This window comes from Sinocyclocheilus grahami, unplaced genomic scaffold (assembly GCF_001515645.1).
Source record: "Sinocyclocheilus grahami isolate Dianchi unplaced genomic scaffold, SAMN03320097.WGS_v1.1 scaffold1299.1, whole genome shotgun sequence".
NCBI classification, from domain to species: Eukaryota; Metazoa; Chordata; class Actinopteri; order Cypriniformes; family Cyprinidae; genus Sinocyclocheilus; species Sinocyclocheilus grahami.
The window spans coordinates 14,147-28,971 of NW_015506478.1; the positions used below are offsets into that span (position 1 = coordinate 14,147).

Below are 14,825 nucleotides of genomic sequence, written 5' to 3' on the forward strand. Positions count from 1 at the left end.
CAAGCAGCAGTCAAAACAAGAGCTTCTGAAAAAGAAAATGAAGGCAATGTTTTTCCCGAATAGGTGGAAGACACAGTTTCACTCCTAAGGAATGTTTCCGTAGCACGGATCCTGGAGGATGATCTCACTCTGTGTCTGTGAGCGGGGTCAGGTTCTGGAGCCTGAGCAGGTGCACTGTGGAAGCTGGCACTGATCGCACTGATTCACTCATACTCCCACAAATCTGGGTGTCTGTGCGTGCACATATTTTGGACAGGCATTTAACTCTGTGTTATGAGCTGTTTTCGTTTGGGTGGGTGCTTTTACATTTGCACCTTTACTGTATGTGTGTGTCTGAGAATGTTTATTCCATTACTCCAGTCTTCAGTGTCACACGATTCTTCACAAATCATTCTAATATGCTGAATTGGTGCTTAAGATGTCTTCTTATTATTCTTATTGAACAGAAATTTCAAAAGAATAGCATTTATTTTAAATAGATATTCTTTGTAACATTAGAAATATACGTTCTGTCACTGATGATCAGTTTAATGCATCCTTGCAAAAGAAAAGCATTAAAGGGATAGTTCACCCAAAAATGACAATTCTGTCATTAACTACTCACCCTCATGTCGTTCCAATCCAAACCCGTAAAACCTCCGTTTGGGTGAACTAACCCTTTAAATTACTTTTTTCTTTATTTTTTATCTTACTGACCGCAAACCTCCTAAAACAATCTATTTATTTCCAAGTTTTAATTAGATTTTGAATTCCAAATTTCCCTTGGGACTCCACTGTGTGTGATCACTTTGCACCTGTGCAAATTGCTAGACATAATATCCTATGAACACCAAGAGGATCACATTATAGTACAAATTCATAAAAACATGTTGTCTCCACCTGTTACAGGAACTCGAGGGCCTTAAGGTTTCTATCCAGGCAGATGATTGTATGATGTACAGTTGCTGATCTACAGATTTAACAGAAATTAAGGTGGTTTGAGCTAGGGGTGCGCGATATGACAATTTTTGATCATGGACGAAAAAAATGTCTCCACGATCTGCTTTTGAAGAAATATCGTAATATCATACTACAGCGTACATTCTGTCAGCTGCAGTTCTGGTGTTTCCGTCTCAATATACTGTACAGGCGACATACATTCACATCAGTTAACTCAGCGGTAGAGTTACTCTCACGGGACACTGCACTTATTCGCAGTCACAAAAGTACATTATTTGCATGTGCTTTAAAGCCTTGCCGGTTAAACGTTTCATTCGTGCGCTGTTCTGACGTGTGCTTTTTCTGAGCGTGTACACCCGAAGCACGCGCACGCGCTACGTGCTTGTATCATAGACTGTAAGAAAAGATGGACGACACACCTTCAATCTCTTTCATTGAAGAAAAGTGAAGCCACCATTGTCCCAACAGGGCGTGGCCATATTGCACTGATTTGGGACTGGAGTCTGCGCAGCGAATCGATGCGTTTTTGTAAGAAAAATATCCATATTCAAAACGTAATAATCACTTTAATGTAGCTTGCGCCAACAGTTGTAAATGGAAGCAGTTCCGGGAGGATGACGAATGAGGTCAGCGTTGCGCATGCACCGGTGAGTCTCGTGAAAACCAACGTTTGTTAACAGGAGCAAAGGAAGCAAAGTTTCCTCACTTTAGCAAAGGAAAACCAGTCTCCTCTCGGCTTATATCGAAATCCTCCGACATTGTTCTTTACAAATCCTCGTTTTGTACTTCTAATAAGTGACCGCTGTTTTGTTTTGATCTCTCCCCTGCGCTTCAGTGTTCGTCACTTCTGAGCGGCATATGCGCAACGCCGACCTCATACGTCATCCGCCCGGAACTGCTTCCGTGTACAACTGTTGGCGCAAGATACATGCATTTTGAATATGGATATTTTTCTTACAAAAACGCATTGATTCGCTACAGGAGGCCTTTGTTCACCCCCTGGAGCCGTGTGAGACACTTTTTGTATGGTTTCACTTCACTTCACTTCACTTCACTTCACTTCACTTCACTTCATTTCACTTCCCTTCCTTCCTTCCTTCCTTCCTTCCTTCCTTCTTTCCATTTGACTCATCCAATTCTCTAATATAAACCTTTTCTTTTCCTTTTTTCTGTTTTCCTTCCTTCCTTTTTTCCTTTTTCTCTAATAGAATTATATAAGACAAATGTTTTCTTTGCTCTATGTGTGACCAAAGGTCTCAGAAAATCCCTTCCCTTCCCTTCCCTTCCTGTCCTTTTCTTTCTATCTTTCTTTCTCTCTCTCTCTCTCTCTCTCTCTCTCTCTTCACTTCACTTCACTTCACTTCACTTCCTTCCTTCCTTACTTTTATCACTCCCCCAGTTCTCTTATATAAACCTTTTCTTTTTGTCTTTCTTCCTTCCATCCTTCCTTCTATCCTTTTCTCTAATTCTCTAAGACAAATGTTTTCTTTGTTCTATATGTGTGGCCAAGGGTCTCAGAAAATGACTTGCTTTCCTTCTTCCTTCTTCCTTCTTCATTCCCTCCATCCTTTCCTCCTTCCTTCATTTCTTCTCCTATCTGTCTCTGTCTCTCTCTTTATGCTTGCTCTCTTTCCTCTGGTTTAAGTTATACACATTCAGCTTCCTGGTTCACCGCAGGGGAGAAACAGTAATGTCTATGTGTCTAAGTACCAGCAAATCAGTTTAGAGGAGACATATGGCAAACATTGTGGAAAAGCTTTAGGCTCAAAACACTAGCAGCTTACATGAATCCAATTCACAGCTGTTGCCTCTGTATGTGTTTAATGGAATCCTCTGTATTTCATAGGGATCCGTGTTTACCATACACACGTGTATTTCAGTCAAGGTTTATGTTCTCTTTTTATCCGAAGTTGGTTTATCTTGTTTCAGTAATGCACAAATCTGATACTTACATCAAGGTATTGATGTTTCTGAGGCTGCATATAGAAGTCGTTTGAGGAATGTTGTCTTTGGCTCAGATGTTGAGAGAAGGGTCTTGCCTTGAACTGCTGAAAATGTAATGCACTCTAAGATAACATCTTTTATTCGTCCTGTTGGTTGGCTGTTTTTTATATATATATGATGCCAGATCTTTTATGAAAATGCATTATATATTTTTTTCTGCTTAAAACAATAAATGCTTTAGTTGAGTGTTTTTCCGTAAATTTAACCATGCCATTTATTTTTCTTTAATTCCGGATAAATCAGAGGGACATTAATTGGCATGTTGTCCAATCCCTAAATGAGGTCATACTAGGACAGGGTATTCCCAAATAAATCTTCACCCACCACATGTATTATTCTCTGTATACAGAGAAGCAGGCAAGACCACGTCAAAGTGCTTTCACATGTTTGAACTGTTTATAAATTTGAAAAGTTTCTTTCTGCCAAAACAATAGATTGAGCAAGCCAGGTGTCATCTTCAGTGCTTTCCAATGTGCTGTGTAAAGTCATGTTCTGACATTTTCATGTTGTGATTCACTTGGTAGACCTGTTCCCTTCAGCAAATAGATGTTTTTCTTTGTGTTTTCTTTTTTAATGAAATATAGAAGTTTTTGCATATAGAATTTTTTGATTTGCATTGGACTTACGTGTATCATTTCTTCAACATTGTGGGTGATTCTCCTCCAAAATGTCTCACAAATTATTTTGGATAGGTTGGGATCCTTTACCTGGCTGGGCCTTGATGTTTTAACAAGGTAATGAGAATCAGAGATGGTTTTTGGTCAAAGCCCATGGAAGTTTAACAGAGGGCAGCCAGGCATTGTAGTGTGGTCATGTCAACCCAGGTCTTTCCCATTAAAAAATGGGACTGAGGCATGAGAATGGAACATGATGAAAGAGTATAAATTCAGCTGTATTTGCCAGACACCTGTACTTGTAACGATTGTCAGACAAAGCTTTAGATTGATAAAGAGGTGGGGATATCTTGATAGGTATTTTTTTATTTATTTAGCTTATTATTATTTTCATATCACCATTTGTCACAGAGAGTTAAAGTGTCAAGGAGCACATTTGTTGCAGTGTCTTATGGAAACACTGCTCACAGTTGATACTGATGGCTTTAGTTACGTGGACGTTTTATTGGAAACCTTTTTCCTGCAGACCTGTTGCTGTAGGGAACTGGACTGGAAGTTTCCATGCCAGTGCATGATGACACTTAAAATGGAGAGAATGAGCATGAGGTGTTAAACGCTAAGTGTTAAGCTAAGCTGTTAAACAAGGTAAGGATACTGAACTTTAATTATACTGGCAATATTAGTTTGGTCACCATAATGCTATTCTTTTATGCCATGATTTACCTTCCTTTCTAAAGAAATTGTCTTTATCATCTTCATAAGAAAAATCATACATTTCAAGTCCTAAATTTCCCCCTTCTGTGTTGTTTACTGAGAACTACACAATATATATATATATATATATATATATATATTACAAAAATATATATTTTTTTAGATCATAAGTATAATTAGTTTACAACATTATTTATTAAATTAAATTAAATTAAATTAAAGGGGTGGTTCACTGGTCTTTTTCCAGACTTGATTGTGTTTATGGGGTGCAGTTTAACATGTGTTAATGCTTCGTTTAAAAAAAAAACATTATTTTTCACTTAATTTACCTTTATTCCACACCGCTCTGTCCCTTCTCTGAGAAACGGGCTGATCTTTTCCTGTTTTTATGAAGTCCCGCCCTCAGAAATAGGTGAAGGGATCTGATTGGTTAGCTAGCCCAGTGTGTTGTGATTGGCTAAACCTCCTCTAGTGTGCATCTAAACGTCCCGCCCCTCACCTCAGCACATGTGCTCCGGTTGTATTGTAAACAACGGCGTCTTTAATATTGCTTATCAGTTTGAGCCTGATTGAGAAGCAGAGGATATTATTGAAGAGGATTGTGCAGAACCTGTGCAAGCATGGCTTTTAATAGTAGGCCTATGTTTTTTTGAGAGAGAGATTTGATTTTTAACCACATATTTATTAACTACACAACTTCTGGTATAATTTTACAAAATCACATAGAGTTACTCAAATTCTTCAACAAATTGCAATGTATCATTTTCAATCCAGCACAAAACATTTTCTACACTCCAAACCTCTTCAAACTTTTCCAATTTCTTCATATGAGAGTAGAAATTAAAATCATGTTTTATTCTAGCTTTTATGAGTCCCTTGAACAACAATTCAGCATTTTTACTACTGCCATGAGCAATTTTATATTTCCTACTAATATAAACTGCCATTTTGGCTTGACCCAAAATAAAATTTAACAACCGTCCTTTCCTCTTTTTCCTTTTGCAATATTTAAAACCAAAAATAAACACAATCATTGTAAACATTTCATTAACATTAGTAAATATAATCTGCAATAAAGAAAACAAAGGTCTTAATCTCTCACAATGCATAAAACAATGAAATAAATTTTCTCTTTGATCACAAAAAGGACAGCAATCTTGCACATTTGGATTCAATTTTCAATTACACTTTTAGAGATCACCATACAAGGAAAAAGATCTGTTTTATCAGGAAGCGCTTGACTCGACACAAAGTTCCAATCTTCTTCACTCAAATGTTCTCGCCACTTCTTTAACAAAAGATGGACTGTCCTTGTTGATTTAATTCCAAGTCTCTGCGCAAGTGCATCAGCATTGTCCAACGCGATACCAGCCACTTCTATTAAGTCCTTCATTTTAACAACTTTGGCTTTTGTTTACGTTTGCATCAACCATAAAGTTGTATGTCCACAAAACTCCAGTCGAGCACCATTAATCAAAGGTTCTTCCAAAAACCAATACAGAGACTTACATGACATTGATCTTTTAACCTGTACCATACACCATGCTCTTCTTACACTCTCATAAAAGGAAGAAATAGACTTCAAATGAAAACTCTTACAATCTGTCCAAAAAATATTTCTTCTAAAACCCCACCCTCCAACCTTACTTAAAAGGCAACAGGCTGGTCCAAACCATGATATATTTGGACTATATAAAAACTTTTGAACAAACTGTAGCCTAAAAGCTACTTTCCTACTTATAAGATCAACAACCCCTTGTCCACCTTCTTCCTTTGGAAGATAAAGAATATTTTGTGCTAACCAATGTAATCTATCCCAAAAGAAATGTATCATCTTGACCTGTGTTTTTCCAAGAACCCCTACCTAAGGCTCTAAAACTGATAACCTGTGCCATAATGAGGAGGCTACTAGATTATTAATAATCAAAGCTCTCCCCCTAAAAGACATTTTAGGTAAACAAAGGTCTTAATCTCTCACAATGCATAAAACAATGAAATATGTTTTACTCTTTGATCACAAAAAGGACAGCAATCTTGCACATTTGGATTCAACACTGAGATAAAAGCATTTACAGCAACAATCCCATGTAAAATTCGCCATTGAAGATCACCCACATTTTTAGTCAATGGTGGAAGAGCCCAAGAGCCCCAAAAAGGCTTAACTTCAATATCAACACTTAAATGGTCTCTCCATGGTGTATCCATTCGTTTTAGTTTCTCTTTATTTATCACCTTCACACAAACTTTATATAAGCTCTTTCCACCCATTGTATCAAAAGTTAAGTCTCTCAAATTCTCTGAGGTCATTAAAACATTTTCATTTTCAATTACACTTTTAGAGATCACCATACAAGGAAAAAGATCCGTTTTATCAGGAAGCACTTGACTCGACACAAAGTTCCAATCTTCTTCACTCAAATGTTCTCGCCACTTCTTTAACAAAAGATGGACTGTCCTTGTTGATTTAATTCCAAGTCTCTGCGCAAGTGCATCAGCATTGTCCAACGCGATACCAGCCACTTCTATTAAGTCCTTCATTTTAACAACTTTGGCTTTTGTTTACGTTTGCATCAACCATAAAGTTGTATGTCCACAAAACTCCAGTCGAGCACCATTAATCAAAGGTTCTTCCAAAAACCAATACAGAGACTTACATGACATTGATCTTTTAACCTGTACCATACACCATGCTCTTCTTACACTCTCATAAAAGGAAGAAATAGACTTCAAATGAAAACTCTTACAATCTGTCCAAAAAATATTTCTTCTAAAACCCCACCCTCCACTGTAGCCTAAAAGCTACTTTCCTACTTATAAGATCAACAACCCCTTGTCCACCTTCTTCCTTTGGAAGATAAAGAACATTTCGTGGTGACCAATGTAATCTATCCCATAAGAAATGTATCATCTTGACCTGTATTTTTCCAAGAACCCCTACCGGAGGCTCTAAATTATTACTAGATTATTAATAATCAAAGCTCTCCCCCTAAAAAACATTTTAGGTAAAATCCATTTCCACCTTGCTAATCTTCCTTCTACATTTTCCAGAACATTTTCCCAGTTTATTTGCATTATTATTTCATCACCCAAAAAAACTCCAAGATATTTAAGACCTCTTTGTGACCAAACCATTTCACCTGGTAAAACCAGTTCTCCTTCATTCCATTTTCCAACCCTATATGCTGAACTTTTAGGCCAATTTACTTTTGCAGATGAAATTTTTGTATAAATATTAACAATATCAACCAGTTTATCAATATCATCCTGTCCACTGGTTACAACCAATACATCATCTGCATAAGCTGATAGTTTAATGGGTGGAAAAGTACTCTCATATCTAAAACCATCTAAATGAGTCCTAATTTTATTTAGCATGGGTTCTATTGCTATTGAATAAAGCATACATGACAAGGCGCATCCTTGTCTAATCCCCCTTTGTATTTTAAAAGGGCTACTCAAACCACCATTGATTTTCAGTACACTTTCAATATCCTCATAAAGCACTTTAATAAAGGCAGTGAAAGCAGGTGGAAAACCAAAAGTTTCAAAAATATACCATAAAAACTGATGATCCACCCGATCAAACGCCTTCTCTTGATCTAAGGAAATTAGACCACATTTTTTTTCAAAGAGTCTTGAGACTTCCAACACATCCCGAATCAAGGATATATTATCCACTATTGATCTATTAGGTACACAATAAGATTGATCTAAATGTATAACCTGTCCAATTACCTCCTTCAGTCTGTTTGCCAAAGCTTTTGATAGCATCTTATAATCAGTGCATAGTAAAGAAACTGGTCTCCAGTTTTTTATCTCTTTGAGATCACCTTTCTTAGGGAGCAAAGTTAAAACCGCTCTTCTGCAACTTAGTGGCAGTTGTCCTTTATCCAAACTATCACTTAAAACAGCAAGTAGATCTTCTCCTAACAAATGCCAATATGCCTTATAAAATTCAACAGGCAGCCCATCTAATCCTGGTGCTTTACCATTTTTCATACTCTGCAAAGCATTAAAAACGTCCTCTATTGTTAAGGGGCATACCAATTTTGCATTTGAATCCTCATTCACTTTTGGAAGATGATCTGCCACAAATTCAGCCATTAACTGGCCATCCACAAATCTGCGGGTATACAGCGCCTTATAAAAACTGTCAGCCCTTTTACGAATGTCAGAAACCTCAGTAAGAACTTTTCCATCTTCTGACCATAAAAACTGAATACTTTTTCTTTGGCCATTTTTCCTTTCCAAACTGAAAAAGAACTTTGACGGGGCATCCATTTCAGAAAGACTCTGAAATCTAGATCTAACCAATGCCCCCTGAGACCTTGTACCTAATAGATCTGCTAATGTTGCTTTTTTTTCCTTTAAAGCCCGCCATTGGTTTTGAATTTGCAGTGGCTCCATTTAAAGTCTGAAGTTCCACTATATCCATCTCTAGACTTCTTATGGATTGAACCATGTCTCTAGTAACATTAAAAGTGTACTGATTACAGAGTTTTTGTATCTGCACCTTCCCAATATCCCACCACTGTTGTATTGATGTAAAAGAAGACTTTTTAGATTTCCACCCCAACCAAAAGAAAGAAAAACATTTTCTTTCAAAAATGGGCATCTATGTATATTGTCTTTCGTTACAATGAAAATTCCTCCATACATCACAAAGTTGCAAAGTTTTAATCATATTTAATAATTTGTTTTTTGATGCCATATGAGGTTCAATGTGATTTATATCTAAATCATTGCTTGTACAGTTAAAATCCCCACCCAGTACTAGAAAACGTTCCATATGACATTGTTTCAAACTACCACATAAAGTTTCAAGAAACAACATTCTTTCCATTGACTTTACAGGAGCATAAACATTTATCAATTCCATAGTAACATTTTCAAACTTTGCTATTATCTTAATTAAACGGCCTTGTATTACTTCAATAACATCATAAGATATTGGTAGGCAGGTCTTTGAGAACAAAACAGCCACCCCAGCACTAAGAGCAGTCTTATGACTCAAAACAATCTTTCCTTCCCACTCCTTCATCCATTCAACTTCATTTTCCTTTGTGCTGTGAGTCTCTTGCAAAAACATAACATCTATATTTTTTAGTTTCATTAACTCATAAACTTGCGCTCTTTTGCTTACATCCCTCGCCCCATTTACATTCAGGGAAGATATTTTAAAATTACTCGTTATGAGGGATGAAAAAAGCACAAAAAATCAAATCCACATTACTCCATTATTCTTGTGACATATCATTATGCATTGTCTGAGGACGCACCTTTTGTACAATCTTTTTAAAAGATACACCTCAGGGTTTGACAAACATATTTCACCTTTCTGTTTCATAAGAATCTTTGCTGAGTCAATGAATAACGAAAGATCAGGAAAAAAATCTATAACCTCCACATTCCTCATTCCTTTTGTACGCTGCAGAAACTGTTTCATTCTTTCCAAACTGTAACCACTATAATCTTTACTCATATTTCCCCCAACTTCCACTTCAGAACAATCTCGCTAACTTTCTGAGCCAGACACCTCACTTACATTCAAAACTCCCTCAGAACTTTCAGTAACAATCTCATCATGTGCCTTTTTCTTTGATGTATTTTCCATCTCACAAAGATTCGACTTCCTCTTCACTGCCGGCACTTTAAATACCTCTTCATCCTCTTTAAGTATTTCACCCTCTATCTCATCAAAAACAATATCCATTGTCTCATCATTTTTTAAATTCGTTTCTCACTATTCTTTACTCCACTTCCTAGATCTTCTTTGTCCACACTCAAATCCGAAACCTCACCAACTTCGCTTTCTTTTTCCACACTCTGACCTTTATTAGACCCACTTTCAACATCTGAAACCTTTGACGCGTTTCTTTCTGGACAAGCGCGTACCAAATGGCCCACCTTCCGGCATCCAAAGCATTTCATGCTCTCAGTTGTTACAAAGATTAGATAATCAAAACTATCAACTTTAAATTTAAAAGTAATATTCAGTTCATCAATATCACTCCTCAAAATCATATGCACTTGTCTGCGGAAAGACACAACGTGCTTCAACAATGGAGATTTGCAGCCTAGGGGGATTTTCTTAATCGCAGAAACCAACTGTCCATAATGAGATAATTTGCGTTTCAGTGCTTCATCACTAATAAATGGGGGCACATTAGAAAGCAACACTTTTCTTGCTGGATTAACAAGTGGGAAAACCTTAATCAAACTACCATTGAGGACTATCCCATTTTCAACTACTGTGTTCACTTTTTCAACTTTGTCCAAAAATAACACCACAGCACCGTTCATTCGAGACGCCGAACGAATACTACTGTGACCAACCACCTCTCCTACCACTAACACACATTCTTCAACCGAGCACTCAACTCCAACCGGCACTTTTATTCCATGCTGCCGGGTGAGTTGCTCATAACTCTCCATCTCCGCATTCGCCATGGTAGCCACTGGCTACACAACCCCCCACCACAATATTTTCAGTGCTTTGTGACCGTACACAGTAAAAAAGCTTAAATAAAACCAGTGAGAGAAACAACACTTAAGTAAACAGACCTTTGAAATGGGAAAGGACTCCACAGTCTCGCTCTGATTCACACTCCACTCACTCAGCAAACGCCCACGCATGCGCACACAAGAGAGAGAGAGAGAGAGAGAGAGAGGCAGAGCGTGTGCAGAGCAGGGGAACGCGAGGAACAGAATTGAGAACCACTGCTTTAGAACATTGATTTTGAAATTTGTGAATCCATTAGAATCTTTAGAAGACAGAATCGCGATTCATGTATGAATAGATTTTTACCTGCACATCTAGATTTCTCTTCCTCTTCTGTAAAGCAGCGCAGCATGGCCTCGCCCCCTTTCCTGCCTTTTCCCGAGGGCGGGGTTTATCTGGGTTTGTGATGTCACGAACCCGGGAAGTAACTTGTTGTAGTCCCTACCAGCCGTTTTTGTAGGCATTAAACTGCCAGAATTTTAAAAGAGGATATCTCAGTTTGCATTGAACTTTCAGCTTCATAGCTTTGCAGATATTGTTTATGCTCAGACAGCAACATTACACACTAACTAACGTTAAAAAAGTGAAATCGCAATGAACCACCCCTTTAAATTAAATTAAATTAAATTATTGAAAGCCCAATAAAAGGTATTTGTGACTTTTTATCTCATAGTTCAAACTTTTTTCTCACAACTCAAAGAAAAAACTCAGAATTGTGAGAAATATACTCAGATTGGTGAGAGGTAAATTGTGAGATACAAAGTCAGAATTGCAAGATGTTAACTCACAATTATATTTTGTATTATTTATTTTATGTCGGAAACTAAAATCAGCAAATAGCAAAGCAGAATCTTTTGAGATGTAAATCCAAATTATGAGATAAAAAGTCACAATGACCTTTTTAATTATTTTATCCTGTGGCAGAAATGGGCTTCCATATAAATGTAATTATTTTAACATGGTAAGAAAAAAAAAAACCAGTGAGCAGCCAATACACTTCCTACTCCACTGTTGCCTTTCAGTATTCCCACAAAAAAGTCCCCCATAAATAATCTTAAAACATCATGTGCTCCTCAGTTCATAAATGGTACACAATTTATATCTCATAAAAACACACTTGCAAAATTTTCCACACACATCAAAGTTTATTGCCTTTTTGCAACATTTCACCTTTTTTCGACATAAAATAGAGATGTTAGAGCTTGTTGTTGGTGGAACTGTGTTTGACTGGATAAATATGACCTGAACTGCTGCAGTCCCTCACAATGTCACTTTTCATTAACGTCAGCGCACGTGTTCCTCGACTCTCTACTCCACAAGCACTGTAAATACTTACTGGTGACAGCAAGCACATAATCACACACACTCTTATCCCCTCCGCGTTTATCCTGGCATCGTGTTCTCAGAAGCCTGGTATTTTTGAAGAGGAAGCCTCCAGGAAGACAAGCAGGGTTACCACCACTTTTAAAAGGTTCCCCATCCACAGATGGGAGGTTTCTCTTTGCTATGAAAGGCACACGAGGCCCCCGTGCTCATGTCCTGTGACGCATGCAGGCCACCTGGGCAAACAGTCTTCCCGTCCACTTCTTAATAAGAAAGGCAAAACACATCAGCTCCACAGGTTACTTCTGTATGGGCTCTTTATTTGGTTTTAGATGGCAGACACTCATAGCTCGATCTGGGTCACGCGTCTCGTGTGAAATCAAACCACTGACATCTTCTCCGGTCGAAATGTCCAAACCACAGGGTCTCCATCTCTGGAAGGTTCTAGCGTGTTCCACTGACCAGGGGAAGTAGGGAAACACTTGTTTTCATAGCACTGGGTCAGAATCAGGCAGGGGTTTTCAGGGTGAGGGAAATCCTCATGCAAAACAGCGTCCTGTGTTCCCATTGCGGAGGCTTTCCTGTGAAGATGGGGCTGTTTTGCTGATGTTTGTTTTCCCTGCGCATGCATGGTTGTCTCCTAATGACATATCATTAATCATACTTGATTAGAGACACTTAAAACTAAACAAACAAACAGTTTGTTTTAAATGGTTTGTTGGCCTAAAAACATAGGAGATCAAAACGGGTTATTAGGTCCTGTAAACTTGTGTTTATATATATGTGTGTGTGTGTGTGCTAAACAAAGTCTTCTCCTTTTCACAGAGACCATGTTGAGTTTCGTGGATGACATCATGTCAGGGGCCAAATCTCCGTGTGTGATGCTCGGGGACATCCCGGATCCCCTCTCCTCTATCTCCTTGATCATACGCTGTCTGGAGCCAGACGCTACATATATGTGAGTTCCTGCTGCTATATAATGGGACTTAAAAGACTAATGACTAGTGTTGTCAAAAGATCCGGTACTTCGGTACCAAGTCGGTACTAAAAAAATTTGAAAAAAATGGCCCGCCACAAAATCAAAACTCACAGCCACAAATAGATTTTCCAAAAGGCTTTGACTTTGTTGAATAAACATGAGCACTGCACGTGTCAAAGTCGAAACCCGGTACGGGGGTTTTTATATCACTGCATTTCTGAAGGAAACCGACTGTCTTCAGAAAATTATGGATGTCATTTTCATTTCATCTTGCCTGTAATGCCTGAGCAGCGTTTGTGAGCGCAGCGCTTATTTGATTACAGCCGTTACTGGAGAAACCTCTATCGCTCCCGCTCTACGAGCGCCTCCTGCTGGCAGAGAATGAATTTGCATATATATGCCGCCACAAATAGAGTGAAAGTCTGTGGGAAACACCGCTTCTGTTTTGAATATTATTCAATATTTTAATTTGAATGTCGGATTGAAAGGAACATCACTGTTATTAGAGTAGTTAATCGTTAGCATAAGCACGGCTAACGCTAATATAATGAGCATTAGAATGAAGTTTCTTTATTAACTATTTAATGCTCCTATAACTTTTATTAGGGTTAAAAAAACAGGAGGACATGATGATATTTACTATTTTTACACACCAGAGGCTTTTAAATGAATTGTGAATCTAAAATATGCGTGTTAGAGAATGTACAACTGGTTAACATTGTTTGTGTCATATCAGTCAGAAAAGCAGTTCTGGGCTTTTTTTATTTTTAGCTAACTTAGTTGTTATTCTTGGCTAAATATCTCTAGAAGGTTTTAAAAACCCTTTAAAATTAAGTATGTACACAGTTTGGATTCAATGAAAGTATAGTCAATTTTTTTAATTAGCATGTTTTTGTGTTTTGCTTTGGTACCATAAAGGTCTATTGAAAGCACTTACAGTTGTTTACATTTAGATATAAAGTAGTGCTGTCAAACGATTAATCGCGATTATTCGCATCCCAAATTAAAGTGAGAGAGAGAGAGAGATATAAACACAGTACACACACACACACACATATATTATGTAAACACAAACATTTATTTTGGATGTGATTAATTCACAAAGAGTAAAAATAAAGAATAAAAAAATAGCCCGCGCACTCTCAAAAATCGTTGTTATTCTTGGCTAAATATCTCTAGAAGGTTTTAAAAACCCTTTAAAATTAAGTATGTACACAGTTTGGATTCAATGAAAGTATAGTCAATTTTTTTAATTAGCATGTTTTTGTGTTTTGCTTTGGTACCGAGAACCGTGGATTTTCACTGGTATTGGTACCGAATACTGAAAATTTGGTACCGTGACAACACTACTAATGACTTTATTTGCCCCTATTTTTTTCGAAATAGCAGCATTTGCACTTTGAAATTAATCAGATAATTAATCATGGTAATGTTTTTAACACAAAAGTGTCATTAAATTTGATTTTCTCTTGGTTTTATCAAAACTGTATTACATTAGCACCCACTACCCTTAAAACCACCTGTCCTATCAGAACATTATATTGATATAAATTCAGTTTGCCATGCATATTTTAATATTAATAAATAAATAAATAAAGTATTATTATACTTTTATTATTTTATCTTTATTTTATTGTTATCATTTCCAACATGCATATCAGAATATTGTATGAATATATATATATATATATATATATATATATATATATATATATATATATATATATATATATATATATATATATATATA

The 14,825-nt window shown here is 37.1% G+C and overlaps 1 protein-coding gene across 1 annotated transcript in view; it reads left to right on the forward strand.

The window, feature by feature from the left end:
- The first annotated feature begins 12,504 nt into the window (after positions 1–12,504).
- LOC107568982 (astrotactin-1-like) overlaps positions 12,505–14,825 on the forward strand; it is a 12,295-nt gene continuing 9,974 nt past the window's right edge. The window contains exons 1-2 of the mRNA XM_016254981.1: positions 12,505–12,520; positions 12,922–13,054. Of these exons, the coding sequence (XP_016110467.1) occupies positions 12,505–12,520; positions 12,922–13,054 (149 nt within the window). The remainder of the gene's footprint in view (positions 12,521–12,921; positions 13,055–14,825) is intronic.